The sequence below is a fragment of the Ciconia boyciana genome, chromosome 2 (assembly GCF_034638445.1).
Source record: "Ciconia boyciana chromosome 2, ASM3463844v1, whole genome shotgun sequence".
Classification (NCBI taxonomy): Eukaryota; Metazoa; Chordata; class Aves; order Ciconiiformes; family Ciconiidae; genus Ciconia; species Ciconia boyciana.
The window spans coordinates 91691238-91704978 of record NC_132935.1 but is presented as its reverse complement, the minus strand read 5'-3'; the positions used below and the strand labels follow the sequence as shown (position 1 = coordinate 91704978).

General features: G+C 43.3%; 2 protein-coding genes across 6 annotated transcripts in view; one reads left to right on the top strand and one right to left on the bottom strand.

The window, feature by feature from the left end:
* RELCH (RAB11 binding and LisH domain, coiled-coil and HEAT repeat containing) overlaps nucleotides 1-9745 on the bottom strand; it is an 86373-nt gene extending 76628 nt beyond the window's left edge. Inside the window, exon 1 of the mRNA XM_072853153.1 lies at nucleotides 9018-9745. Coding sequence (XP_072709254.1) covers nucleotides 9018-9531 — 514 coding nt within the window. The 5' untranslated portion in view covers nucleotides 9532-9745. The remainder of the gene's footprint in view (nucleotides 1-9017) is intronic.
* Nucleotides 9746-9985: 240 nt separating this feature from the next.
* PIGN (phosphatidylinositol glycan anchor biosynthesis class N) overlaps nucleotides 9986-13741 on the top strand; it is a 110030-nt gene continuing 106274 nt past the window's right edge. For all 5 annotated transcript variants that reach the window (XR_012041024.1, XR_012041025.1, XM_072853150.1 and 2 more), the window contains exon 1: nucleotides 9986-10053. The gene's annotated coding sequence lies outside the window, so the exon portion shown is untranslated. The remainder of the gene's footprint in view (nucleotides 10054-13741) is intronic.

The window sequence follows — 13741 nt, the reverse complement described above, 5'->3', positions numbered from 1 at the left end:
CAGCAGATATCTGATCTAGCATAAAACCTTTATGGTAGAAACAGACTTATGTATCAATTTTTTACACCAATTTGAACTTGCAGAGTAAATTCTACCAGACCAACACATTCCACGTCACTATGGTAACTCTGAGATGGAACTAAGAGCCTTAAAGTAATTCATTGCATCAGGCACTAAATTGTAAGCACCTAACCTATCAACCTTGTTTTGCAACTGCAAGTGCCCCTTTTGGTCTCTCCCAGATGTTGTTACTCAATGAGACCTGCTGAATTTTCAAGGTTGTTTTGTTCTGAAAAGAAGTTCTCAGACCACCACCAAATGAAAAGGAAACTAAGTTAAGTAAAGCTACTAGAATACAATTAACTTACAAGCTGTCAGAGCAATCCACTTACAAACTACCTAGAACAGACATTCAAGATGATCAGATAATACTAGTCCATGATGGGCAATCCAAATCAAATTAAAAACAGATGATCAATACTCTTACCTAGTTCATATTACTAACAAGCTATGAAAATTCAAAGAAAGTATATGAGGGTAAAAACCCTAAGGCTACTTGGAGAAAACTAATGTATGCTTGCTGGCCAAGAATAGCAGAAAAAAAAAATCCAACAAAACAACAACCAGATATGTAAAATATACTCTGCAGTTACATTGCAGTAAAAAGATATAACCTTCGCTCCCATGACAGGCACACAACAGAAGCTCATGAGAAAGAAGAAATTACAAGTAGAAAATAGATACATCTTGCACCCTAGCACAGAAATAACACACACTCAATGAATCAGGTTAAGATACAGATGCACCCGAGCTGATCTCATGGACAGCCATACCAATAACATACTGCTTTTGTGGGGGGCTTACTGCATAGACAGTCCCAGGCAGCATCCAAATTAGTCGAGTCTGAAAGAATTAAGCTGGCCCTGCACAAAGCCATTTGAATGTTGCTGTAGTGAACACTGAGGTCTGGGGGCATATGACCTTGGGGAAAGCATCAAACCCAGCCTGGCTCCCTACATATGTGCTGCAATGTGCTTAAGCTACCAGAGCTTCCCAAAACAAAATGCTAAGGGAGAAGCATGGCACAGAGGTACTTCTTCCAGCTCAAGACCCCAGCTGGCTTCAGCAGAAATCAGAAAGCATCAACAGCATCAAATTAACTCCATATGCTTGATGTTGCAGCACTGCATTTCCCAAAGTGTATCACTTAACTTGCATTACAAGGATTTTTCCATTCTCTGCAGTAACCCAGCTTTCTGTTATACTCTCTGATATCAAGCAAAACTGTATCAATCTAGTCCTTAAATGGCTGTCTTTGCTCAGGGACTACTTAAAGTGTATAGATAATACCCATCTTAATTCTCAAGCACTGTATTCTCTCAGTTTTATTCATATTTCATTTCTAGTATGTTCCCCTTTCCCCAATTTCTACACTTATCTCAGGACAGTATTAAATTCTCCAGATAAGTTTTAACAACGTGTGTCCACATGGATTCTATAAAGAATTTTAAAAATATAAAAAAATTTTAAAACTAGCAACTAGAGACTGAAGCATCTCTCCTATGAGGAGAAGCTGAGAGAGCTGGGGCTGTTCAGCCTGGAGAAGAGCAGGCTCAGGGGGGATCTCATGAATGTGTATAAATATGTGAAGGGAGGGTGCAAAGAGGATGGAGCCAGGCTCTTCTCAGTGGTGCCCAGTGACAGGACCAGAGGCAGTGGGCACAAACTGAAACACAGGAGGTTCCCTCTGAACATCAGGAAACAGTTTTTCACTGTGAGGGCGACCAAGCACTGGCACAGGTTGCTCAGAGAGGTTGTGGAGTCTCCATCCTTGGAGATACCTAAAAGCTGTCTAGACATGGCCCTGGGCAACCAGCTGTAGGTGGCCCTGCTTGAGCAGGGGGATTGGACCAGATGAACTCCAGAGGTCCCTTCCCACCTCAACCATGCTGTGATTCTGTGATTATTTTTGCCACAATTGCTCTTACTCCAACAGTTTTGTCAAATGACAAAACAGCTGATAGCTCTCTCTCCCCTCCAACATCAAACCAAGATGAAAAAGTACTTGTTATATAAATAAGAAATTCTTATTCTGTGAGTTTTTACGTAACGGTATTTCCTTCAATTCAACAACAAAGTAATCAGTTGCATCACCATCATGCAGCATTATATTGCAGGAAGGGAGGAAGTAAATCGCCTCTCCCCTGTGGTGCATCAGGGGAAAGAGTTCAGTATTTCTCAAGGGCTTTTTCAGCTTGGTCTTCAAAACAAAAAAATCTTTACAATTTTTTTTTTTACTTTTCGTCCAACAAACTCGATATAGTTTGTGTCATGTCTCAGGCACGTGCATCATAAGTAACAATACAAGGCCTACAACCTTTACTGAATCAAAGTTAGCCTATGCTAGAGGAGAATTCAACTCAGTTTCTCAAACCTGCATCTTTACAATACACTAGAAAAACAAATACAATACATTGAAGATTAAGAGTTACAACTTTGAACAAACAACAGCATAACATTTTATGACTTATTTTTATATACTGATAGGAAAGAGACTTCTGATACTATATTTTAAATAGTTCCATATACATAAATTACCTAACTCAGAATTTGTAACAAACCTTAGTTCAGTTTGAAAGTATGAGAACTTCCTGAAAAAGATTATTTTTCCATATTTTAATTAATTCTGAGTTTATAGAACATAGAAGTCCAGTATTTACAAATTTTAAATTAACAGAGATGATGGACTGCACACAGATCAGCTTCCAACACAGCTGATATCAATACCTACTTGATCATGACTTGCTTGCAAATACTAGCCAAATCTTTCTATAACAGGTAATGAATCTTGTATAAGATTTCCAGCAAGCACTCTCTCAGCTGAACAGAATTTACAAGTCACATCTTCAGTCAAGAAAAAGATAATTCTGAGAGGAAGAAAAGCTACAGGAAACTCAATATAACTTATATGGAATTGAAGTTACGTACAGGGGAGCTTAAAGAAGCTTCCAATGGTTGGTTCTGAAATGCAAAGCTCTAGCTAATCCTATTGCTGTTTCCCTTCTTCTCTGCTCCCCACCCACCCCCAATCTCTCCTTTCCCTGACAGCAAAACTGACAGAAGGAAATGTGTGCAGCTTCAGCACAAAGCCTGCTTGCTTTGCTGAAGCTTTCAACCAAGGCATGGTTAAACTTGCACATAACTGAACTAGCTACAGTACATATATATAGAGGTTCACTTCTGCCTTCCCCAGCATAGAAAAGTAACAGTAAATCTGGCACAGGAAAAGAACAGAAAGCCAGGACTAAAGCAGCTTAATTCCCCATAGCATATCTGTAAACACCGTAAGAGAACAACTACAAGCAAATAAGTTACTACAAGGTAAAATATAACGTGGACATATGGTACAGTTGCTACTCAGTGATAACTTGGTATTTGCCTGCCTAGTGCTAGTGGCTACTCGTCTGTCCTTCTTTGACCATCAATGTCATGCTTATCTCATGCTACCTTATCTTGTTATTTCTTTGTGTAGTTATACCCTTATGGGGACTAACCTGTCTTCTGAACTATCTACCATTACATCCCAAATCACCCCAACACAGATATCAGCCAAAGCTTAAACTATCCACTCATCCATCAGAAACAGCTTCCAGCAGACCTGGTTTCACTCATTCGACAACTCCAACAGTTGCATAAGTCTTAAACTAAAAAGCTCTTAAGCTATGAAGTGCATCTCACTGAAAACTTTTCAGAAATACCAGTGCTGGTAAAATGGAGGGGTGTTTAAAGCAGTCACAACTGGAGAAAGTTCACCTGGCTTCTCTATCAGTAAAGCCAACACCAGAGCAGTATGAAACCCCTCAGGTTTCATCCAGGCCTTACTGTTTTCTGGCAGGTCTGCGGGGAACTCAGCCCCCCTTTCCTTCAGCATTACGTACAAACCTCTTACTCTTCCAACTGTCTTCTGTACTTCTTTTAAAGAGACAACATTCAGTCTCTCCCATCTGCCGATACCAGCAGCTGTCATTACCTATTCATCTGCATCTTTCCATTCTGTCCTTACTAAAAGAGCACCTTTCCCAGGTGCTCCTGGGAAATCAGGTAGTAAAACCACTGTTGTCATTCCACCTCACAGCATCTGGAGAGGTAGCAACAAGACTATATATTTTTGCTTACTTTCATAAAGTAACAAACAAAAGACTTGAGCTGACAACAAAACACCTAACAAAGAAAGAACTAGTCATTAGAACAACAGAAGTTATTTGTCTTCTTCCCAGTTTCCTCTTATTTAGACTGCCATTGAAGCTGAGATATAACGAACTGTTTTGAGGTAGCCCTGGTCTGCTATATATTCATACGAAACAAAGATCTGGTGAAACACTGATCATGACAAGGGCCTACACATAGTCACAATGTCTGTAACTCAGGACTGAGAGCTATTACGAAGACACCCCTTTCTCACAAAAGCATAATCAATACACTCTTCCCACGTGGCTTCTTCCAGTAGGACCCATCTGAATTTCAAAGGCTACAAGCAAAAACAGAGAGATACTTCACAATATCTGAAAAAAATTTAAAAAAAATAATCCCAAATCGTAAACAAAGCTAGGAGCTTACTACGAAGAAGCAGCAATACTTTATAATTTTGTACTCACAGATTAGCTTTATATAACTGGAATCAAGTCCCCAGAAAGTTATAAACAACTTTATTTTGGAAATAACTAGAAACAAATAATCTCCTGAAAAACATAAATGTAACATAAATGTTCAAACCCCTTCTTTATGATTTTCATTAAAGCTATTTCAAATTTTGAGAATGTTGAGCTTTTGTAGCCATAAAGAAAAAATAACTGGCAGATTTTAAGGCTAAAGCTAGTTCTAACAGTGTAAGCTGCATCCCTTCAGGAAAGGGCTCTCGCAAAGCATAGCAATTGAAGGGCACCATATCAATCACATTTAAAAAAAAAAGTATTCTTCACCTGCTATGCTCAAGCTTGAATTACGGTCATATGTATGTACGGGAAAACATCTGAGGTTCAGGAACAGGGATGAGACATTTGAGCTACAGTTTTATTTCTAAATGTCCAGTGTCTCAATTTGTACTGTACTTTCTTATGCAAAGATGATGGGGAAGGGGACACAAATTTAAATTTAATATGTAGGTGCTATCCAAAGGCTTTGAAAAGATCTGGAATAGTGTATGAAGGAGGGACTTCCAAACCGTACCACTCACATGAGTAGCATTAGAAAAGTGGTATCAAAATGGCCTAGCAGATGTGGAGCTACCGCTATTGAAACCAATGGAAGAAGCTGTTATAGAAGTTCGGGAAGATCTAGCAGAGATACAGGACACGAAGGATGACTGTACACAAGTGCTGTGCATCTAAAGGAACAGTGTTGACTCCTTCACAAAGTGAATTTGCTTCAAACTAGAAGAGAAAAATTGCTAGACACAGCATACATTTCCATATTTTTCATTACAATATATCTTAATCTCTGTTTGCAGCTGTGACGTTACTGCTGCCAGAAAATGGAAGGGTGTTTTTGCAAAAACTAAGAAATCCCAGTCATCTGACTATCATTTGCTTTTGTAACCAAGTGCTCTGAAGCATGGTTCAAAGACAAAACAGCTTCTAAGTCACTAGCTGACCACACGATGCTAGCTGTTTAAATCCTATGATACTTCATTAAAACCTCTTTATAGCAGTCTATAAAGAGAAAGATAAGAAAAAAGCAAAAGAAATTCCAGCATGCACTCACAGTTTAGCTTGCCTAAAAGGATTCTGAGAAGTGCCAATGAACACTTGCACTGAAATTCTTCCATTCTATATAGGAACGCACAGTACGAAAGCTTTCCATTGCTCCGTGGAAATCCTCAGGCAGCATTCCAAACATACTTCACATTCAGTAAGAATTGCCAGTCACGCTTTTTCTGCATCCACTCAAATTATCAGATACCTCAGTGTAAACCCATAGAAATTCATCTAACTTGGGGGCAGGGAGGAGCAGGTGCAAAGCTAGCGCCCAGAAGAAATTCTGACTTCAGATATCAATAGAAATAAAGAACTTTTTTTTTAATCTTAAGAATTTTTTTTCACTGAAGCATAAAATTCAAGTGACCTTGAAATGACAATCATGCCAAACTCCGCTACTTTCTACATCAATAGTTTCCATGAAGAAAATTAGTAGTTTATTCTCAAATACCTTTTGGCATGTTAAAGCAAGAGAAGGTATCTGCACTACTCTCACATACATTCTCTGCAAGTCTCCATGTGAGGATCCACAAATGTGGGCACAACAGACTGGACCTCTCAACAAAACTGAACTTTCTGCCTAACTTAGGAAACTATTCAGACTTACTGTTGGATCTGACCTGTGGCTTAGTCCTCTACCTAAATCCAGTAATACCGGATGCTTAAGAGGGAAGTGAAAAGAACTCTTGCAAAGACCATATAATTTTCAGCCCATCAGAGTCTTCTGATATCTATTTTTTAACATTTGGAAACTGGCATAAATTCAGAGGCATAAGACTATCAGCTCTTGACATTAACCAGAATCAGGCCGAACAGCACTGTCACAATTCGACTCCAGACTGCAAGAAGTCTGATGGCAGTAAGTTCATCTACTTGAGCTATACAAAAATACTTTTTTTCTCATTGTTCTGGATCTGTCACCTTTCAATGTCACTCAATGTGAACTGCCTTATGAATCATTGCTGAGACAAAAAAAAATCCTTTGAAAAGCATAATCTAACCTGTTGTAGGTACCAGATTTCAAGACACTTACACTTAACCTTTAACCTAAGGTCTAGCATGATATTTATTTTTAGCACACCTCACTATTATTAAACTGCTCCAAAACAAGTTTTAGTCCCCCCTCCTCTCTCTCTCCCCCCTGCTTCTTCCTGCCTTTAATAGTGATGTCCCATTGCCATCTATCATTCAGCTGGTCAGCACAATATCATTAAGATGTTCTCACACAAGCGTACATTGGTCTAGGATTGCAAGAGGTCATTTTTTTGCATGCACAACACTACAGTTACACAGGCTACTGTTTTTCTACTTCTACTGGAGCATGTACATTATCAATAACTGGAAACAACATATCATGTTAACAAAGAAAAGAGAATGTTTAATCAATCAGATGAATTGATTGGAATCCCCAAGGAAGCTGCTTTTAATGAAACAGAAATTTTTATCAGTTCAAATCCTCGAAGCACAGGTTTTTCCAACATTCACCAATCTCATCATGAAGACCACCACACTAAAGCTCTCAGTTGGACAAAGCCAAGTACAAAATTCTAAGTGTTCATAAACAAGATAACTAGAATATAAACAACACAGCATGAATTTAAAAAAAATCCATACAATTTTTAAAAGATATTGAAAAGCAATAACAAGTTGAAAGTTTAGATGTCTCCTATTATCCCTGCCATCTAGATACTGTTTAGTTATTTCCAAATTTTAAGACTAACTGCACGTCTTTGCAAGATTTGAAACTTTTTTTAAAACAAACAAAAATATGGGACTATTTACAAAACGCCTTTAGGTGTCTTAGAATACACATAAATAAGTCTTTCAACTGTCTGCTTACCACAACTCCTTTCATTTCAATACTTTTGCATAAGTTCATTAAGTCATAGAATCATAGAATGCTTTGAATTGGAAGGGACCTGTACAGGTCATCTAGTCCAACCCCCCTGCAAGAGCAGGGACATCTTTAACTAGATCAGGTTGCTCAGAGCCCCATCCAACCTGACCTTGAATGTTTCCAGGGATGGGGCCTCCACTACCTCTCTGGCAACCTGTTCCAGTGCCCCACCACCCTCATTGTAAAAAATGTCTTTCTTAAATCCAGTCTAAATCTGCCCTCCCTTAGTTTAAAACCATTGCTCCTTGTCCTGTCACAACAGGCCTTGCTAAAAAGTCTGTCCCCATCTTTCCTATAGGCCCCCTTTAAGTACTGGGAGGCTGCTATGAGGTCTCCCTGCAGCCTTCTCTTCTCCAGGCTGAACAACCCCAACTCTCTCAGCCTGTCCTTGTAGGAGAGGTGTTCCAGCCCTCGGATCATTTTCGAGTCCTCAAAAGTCAGGTGGTTGGGCAGCTTCCCTCTCTCAAAGGCACTTCCACAAGCTACCTCCTTTTTAGAACTCTACATTTCTAGACAGTAACATTGATAAGACACACAAGTAATTTTATTCTAAGCCATCTGTTCTACTATTAAAACTCAAAAGCTTTTAAGGCCAGCTACGTGATGATTTTCCAAATATCTACACCACTTCTTCTCCCAGAAGCTATACTAACCCAGTGTATTTACCACACCCCAACTCCAAATCCCAAAATGGTTAGGCAAAGACTGCAGGCACTTGGTAAACATGCCAGCATTAATTAGAGGAAACACTGTATTAGTTGTGCATGAGCTGTGAAACTCAGACCTACTCTTGGATGACTTAGCCATTCCAATGCATCAGCAGAAATAACATGCTGGCTCCTGATGCCCCATTTTCGACAATTTTTAGACTTTAAGTGTCTAAAATGTAGCAGCCATAGCTCTACACCCAACTCTTTCTCCTACCAGCATACGACTTATCTCCTGACAGTAGGCACTAAAGAAGGCACAAGAAACCCCGAGACAGCTAAAAACTAAGGCTGAAATTTCTGTCTCTCGCATTTTTTCTACATTTAGCACACGTGTGACCTTCACAGGAAGGCTGAGGCTCGATAAGGTACGCGAGCGGGACCAGGGTAACATCGGTCCTGGCACCCCATCTTCTCAGCCCCCGGCTGCCCCGCTCCTACAGCCTCCCCCAGTCCCGCACGCAGGTTACAGAAAACAAGAAGCGATACAAAACGCCTTCCCCGGCCGCCCAGCTTCCCTAGCGACAGGCACCGGCAAGGGGCCGCACCGTGAGGCATCCCCGCCCAGCCCCGTGCGCCCAGCGGCGGCTGCCACCGCTCCCCAGAGCCCCGCCGCCCCGCCCCGCCCCTCCCTCCCCCCCCCGGGCCAGGGTCACTTACTGAGCTGCCCGGAGCCGGGCTCCCTGCCGCCTGCTCCCCCGAGCACGCTGCCGCCCAGGCCGCCCAGGGCCCCGCCGGCGGGCGGCGTACCGCTCTGCCGCTCGAAGTTGCCCGGGTTGGAGAAGAAATCGCGGAGCCGGGGCAGCTCCCGGCCGCTCTCCAGCAGCTCCGTGTGCAGCTCCAGCGCCGTCAGCAAGAACTGGTCCCGCAGAAGCTGCGCCGCTATCGCGTCCATCGACACCCGCGGCGGCTCCCCCGCGCCGGGGGCCGCGCCGGCCCCGCCGCCCGCCCCCGCACCGCCGCCGGCATCGCCCGGCGCCGCCGCCCGCAAACCCGGCAGCTCCTCGGGGCTCCCCGCGGCTGCCGCCGCCTCCTGCTGCTGCTGCGGGTATGCCGACCCACTCGGCTCGTTGCTGCTGCTGCTACCGCCGCCGGGCCTGGACTCCTCGGGCTCGTCCTCCTCGGAGTCGCTGAGGAAGGGGTTCACGCTGCTGCCCCCGCCCGCCGCCGCCATCTTACAGCCCGACACGGCGCGACCACCGCCAAGGCGCTACCTCGGCAAAGCCTGCGCGGAACCGCCACCGCCGCAGCCACTTCGGCCGGGGCCGGTGCCAGCCCCCTTCGCTCTGCGGGTGCTGCCGCCAGCGGCAACAGCGACTGACTGACTGACTGACTGACTCCCTCCCTTCCTTCCTCCCTTCCTTCCTTCCTTCCTCCCTCCCGCCGCTGCCGCCTCCGCCTCCTCCTCAGCCTCCTCCCACCAGCCCCGCTACCGCTTCCGGAGCCCAACTCTCGCGAGAGATGCCCTGGCCAACCGCGAGCAGCGCCCCGGCACGCAGACCGGTCCGTCCGGGACTCGCGCCCGCCCCCTCCGCGCGGGAGGCGAGCGGCAGCTCGGGGCGGGGCCTGAGGCAGCAGGAGGTGCCGTGGCGGGGGGCGGGGCTTGCGCGTGACGCCTGGGCGGGGGGCGCGGTCGGGGAGCGGGAACGGCCGGGCGGAAGCGGAAGCTGTTGGGAGCTCGCGGCAGGGGAGACGAGTGAGTCCTGGCGCGTGCGCACTGAGTGCTTCCCGCGGGAGGGAGGGGGGTGGGCTGGGCTGCCGCCCCGCTCGGGTCCCCGGGACCGGGTTCTCGCTGGGGGGCCGGGCGCGGGCCTGCCTCTCCCGGCTTCCAGAGAGCTTTGGCTGCCCTAGGGGCCTTGGAGCGGCGGCCCGGCTGGTGGCGTAAGGGTGTTGGGGGGGGGTGGGGCTCGGCCTGTCAGCCGACCCCATGCACGAGTTGTGTTGGCTGGGCCAGTGTGGGGCTGTCTGGGGAAGGCAGCTCCATGTGAGGGCCCCCGGGCAGGGCGGGTGCTTGGGCGGCCTGGGCGCCGCGCCCCCAATGGGCCTGAGCCGTCGTCCGGCATCAGGTGTGCCTGGTAGGCCTGAAATTAGGGAGGGTGCAAGCACGGGTTGTGTGTCTGGAAGTATGACGCTATCGCTCTTAAAAAGATGATGTGAAGCTGTGGCCTTGTGTGTTACCTGGCGAGAAACTTGAATTGAAGCCGGGGAGTAGCAACAGGTCGTGTTTGCTACTGAAGGAAGTTCTGCTCACTGCAAACGATGCAGAACAGGGCCAGAGTGGGTTTCTGTTCCGTTTCTTTGAAAATAATGTCCCATTCCCACTCTGTTTGTGTAAAGCTGATTCACTAGGAGTTACTTGCTTTACTGAGAGCAAAATGGGGGCTGAAATCTTGGTAATAAAATAGTGGCAACATTTTGTGGTGACACCGAGATCTAGAAGCAATATTCAGTACTGTAACTGCAACCTATTCCATTCATATTATGATAGTATGCTATAAAAGACTGGTGCTTCTGTTCTTAATTTGTATACTTTTTTGTAAATAGTGTAATCAATTTTGCATTCTGTCCTATAATAAACTTCGAACTTTTTTACTAACTTACTGTTTTATGTTGTCGATATACAAAAAGAGACTAAGTAGTGGAGTGTGAACTGGTTATAGCATAAAGTAAAATGGTGGTATATTGAAAATGCTTTAAAATTCGACTCAGACCACAATAAGAATAAGAACAAAAATATTTTACTGTTGCTGCTCCGGTGGAATTGGGAACCCTTAAAGAAATCGTGTGCTTTTTTCCTTTCCTTTCTGGAGAGTTAAAGCATGTTCAGTATGAACTTGCTAAAAGTTCATGCTGGTGTTCTGCCTCTTCCCTTAAAATGGAGGGAAAAACTTACTGATGTCCTGTAGCAGCCTCTAGTGGCCGTCGGCAATGTTTACATGTGACTTGAAGTTATTTAAAGGCAGTTCAAACACTAAATTCTGCCTTTCTTTTAAGAGACTTATTTCTGGCGACTTCTGTGTGCTGTTACAGTAAGGACTAACTTTTTTCACTCTTCCTCACCTAAAATAATGTAAAAGTATTCCTCTGTTTCTGTACTTCGAGGTTTGTTTGGGTTTATGAAACTAATGGAAATATTTGCAGGTGTCACTCAGTTGCTCCAAAATAATTTATGGATGGCCGGGATAAAGTTAACACAGCTGAAATGTGTATTCCAGACCTGAAGAATGTAGGGAGAAAAATGTGCTTTTAACAACTGCTTAAAAACCGTTTCTTATGGTATACCAAAGAGGTATTGTTTTGAGAGACCTGAAAAGAAAACCTGATAAGGAAAGTGTAGCACCTTGGAGGATGTGCAAGGCAGAAGTTCTGCACGAGTTCTGGAAATAAAGCATTATATAGGTCTACTTGAGGCAGACAGCTACAAATTAATTTTTTCTTATTTTATTCAGTAGTCATTCTGAGAGAGGCAGATTGTTCATCAAGCTGCTTTGTCTCTCACTGGAGTTAGTGTTTCCTTCTAACTTTTAAAGGATTTGAGTTCTATATCTGAAGAGCAGCATACCTAAATACATCTCAGACAGCATGATTTCTAAAAACATGGTCTTAGGTCTGTCAAACTAAGTATCCAAAATACAAGGGGCTTGTAGGAAAAAGATCTTCAGAGTTTTTTGGAGGTGGTGGTGTATAAATAATTTTTTGAGTCTGTGCATTTTTTTTCATGAACTTTTAAACTTACAGTTCTTGAGATGGAATATAAGTAGGAAAAACAGTCTTTGCTTTTACTGTGTTGATTTTGGTAGGAGTGTTAAACTTTGAGCTAATGCTTCGAAGTTCAATGAACTTAAACATATAAACGGTTTCAGGTTCCCTCTATGCTGTTTGGTGGGGTCATGCGTGTGTAAAGTATGCGTTCTTTCTGTGGTGCGCTGGTGCAGTGTCAACTGCTCTCACAGTGAGTGCACAGTTTAAGTCAAGCTATGAGGGGTTTTCTGTTTCAGCTTCTACAGACAAGGTTAATTTCATTTTAAAAAAATAATTGTTAGGTCCATATTGGGTTTTTCTGTGCTGAAGACCTGAAATGTATGAATTAATGTGTTCTAGGGAGTCCTACAGTGAAGTAGAGTAGCCTTTTTTCATCTGTTTGGAGTCCCAATCAAGGCACAGGGAACAAAATAATGGAGGAAAATCTGAAGCAAATCTGATTTCTACTTTAAAATAATGCAGATCTGTGAGTTCTGCCAACTCTTGTTTAAGTCATCTTCTAAAACTGAGCTACCTGAATGAATCTTTGTCTATGTATGTTTATTTAAGACTAACTGCTACCCTCTTTCAAAATAAACTTTATGGAAGTTATGATTTTTACATTTATTTTCAGACCTTAAAAAAATTGAATTTCAGTGCTTTGTAAACTCTCTAACCTCAAAAATATATTGATATTCTGCAGGAGCTGAATAATGCAAATGTTGAGACTCATAATGTTGGTAGTTTGTGCTTAAAGACCTCTGCCATTTCTCTGAAACGGTATCTGTCCCTTCCAGTTTGAAGGGCATGGTTTTTAACGAGAATAGCTTATATCAGTAGTTAATAGTTACTTGTGTGTTAAGTACAGACGTATCTTTACCCAGAGAAACTGACTTTAGAAAATGTTTGTTAAATTGGGATTTGAAGTAGTACATCAGTGTGAAGGGGCTCTTGGGAATATTTTCAGCCTCACTGAAAATGTGATAATGTCCCATGAAGTCGGATGAGGACCTGAATTAAACAAAACAAACCCCCCAAATCCCTTTGAATCAAAGTTTGGCTGTGTTTTTCTACCTCTCAAACTGTTGTTTTGAAGGATTACTGTGAACAGTGGATATTTGGAAGCCTACCATCAAAAATACAGTGAGCAGACAAACTCAGAGCCTAAGGAGTATTTTAGAAAACTTGTTCAAGCTTCATGATGTGTGTATTATGTTTTTGTGAGAATGAATAGATAGGAAAAAATGCTGTTACAGTTGAGTTAGGAGACATAATTTGAGAATAAAAGATACAACCTTTTATGACACCACAAACACTAGAGTATTGAATTACTTGGGCTTCATTCACCCTAGTCTGGAAGATGGAGTGCGTTGTCTGGAAATGTAGGCTGCACAGAAAGCTGTTGTAGAGGGTAACACACCACTCTGTCTAAGATGGCCTTACCATGCCATCTTAGACAGGTAAGGCCATGGGGCCTTACCATGCCTCACTGTGGTGAAGGACAGTGTAGATGGGGATGGGTAACAGTGCACTGAAGTATGAAAACAATCATTGTAAAGTCATTCTTGATTTCTGAGGTCTAAAGGTCCTACATTCAAATGAAAAGCTGTTTTGCCTGAATTTAAGGTGTCTTGTATTGAAGC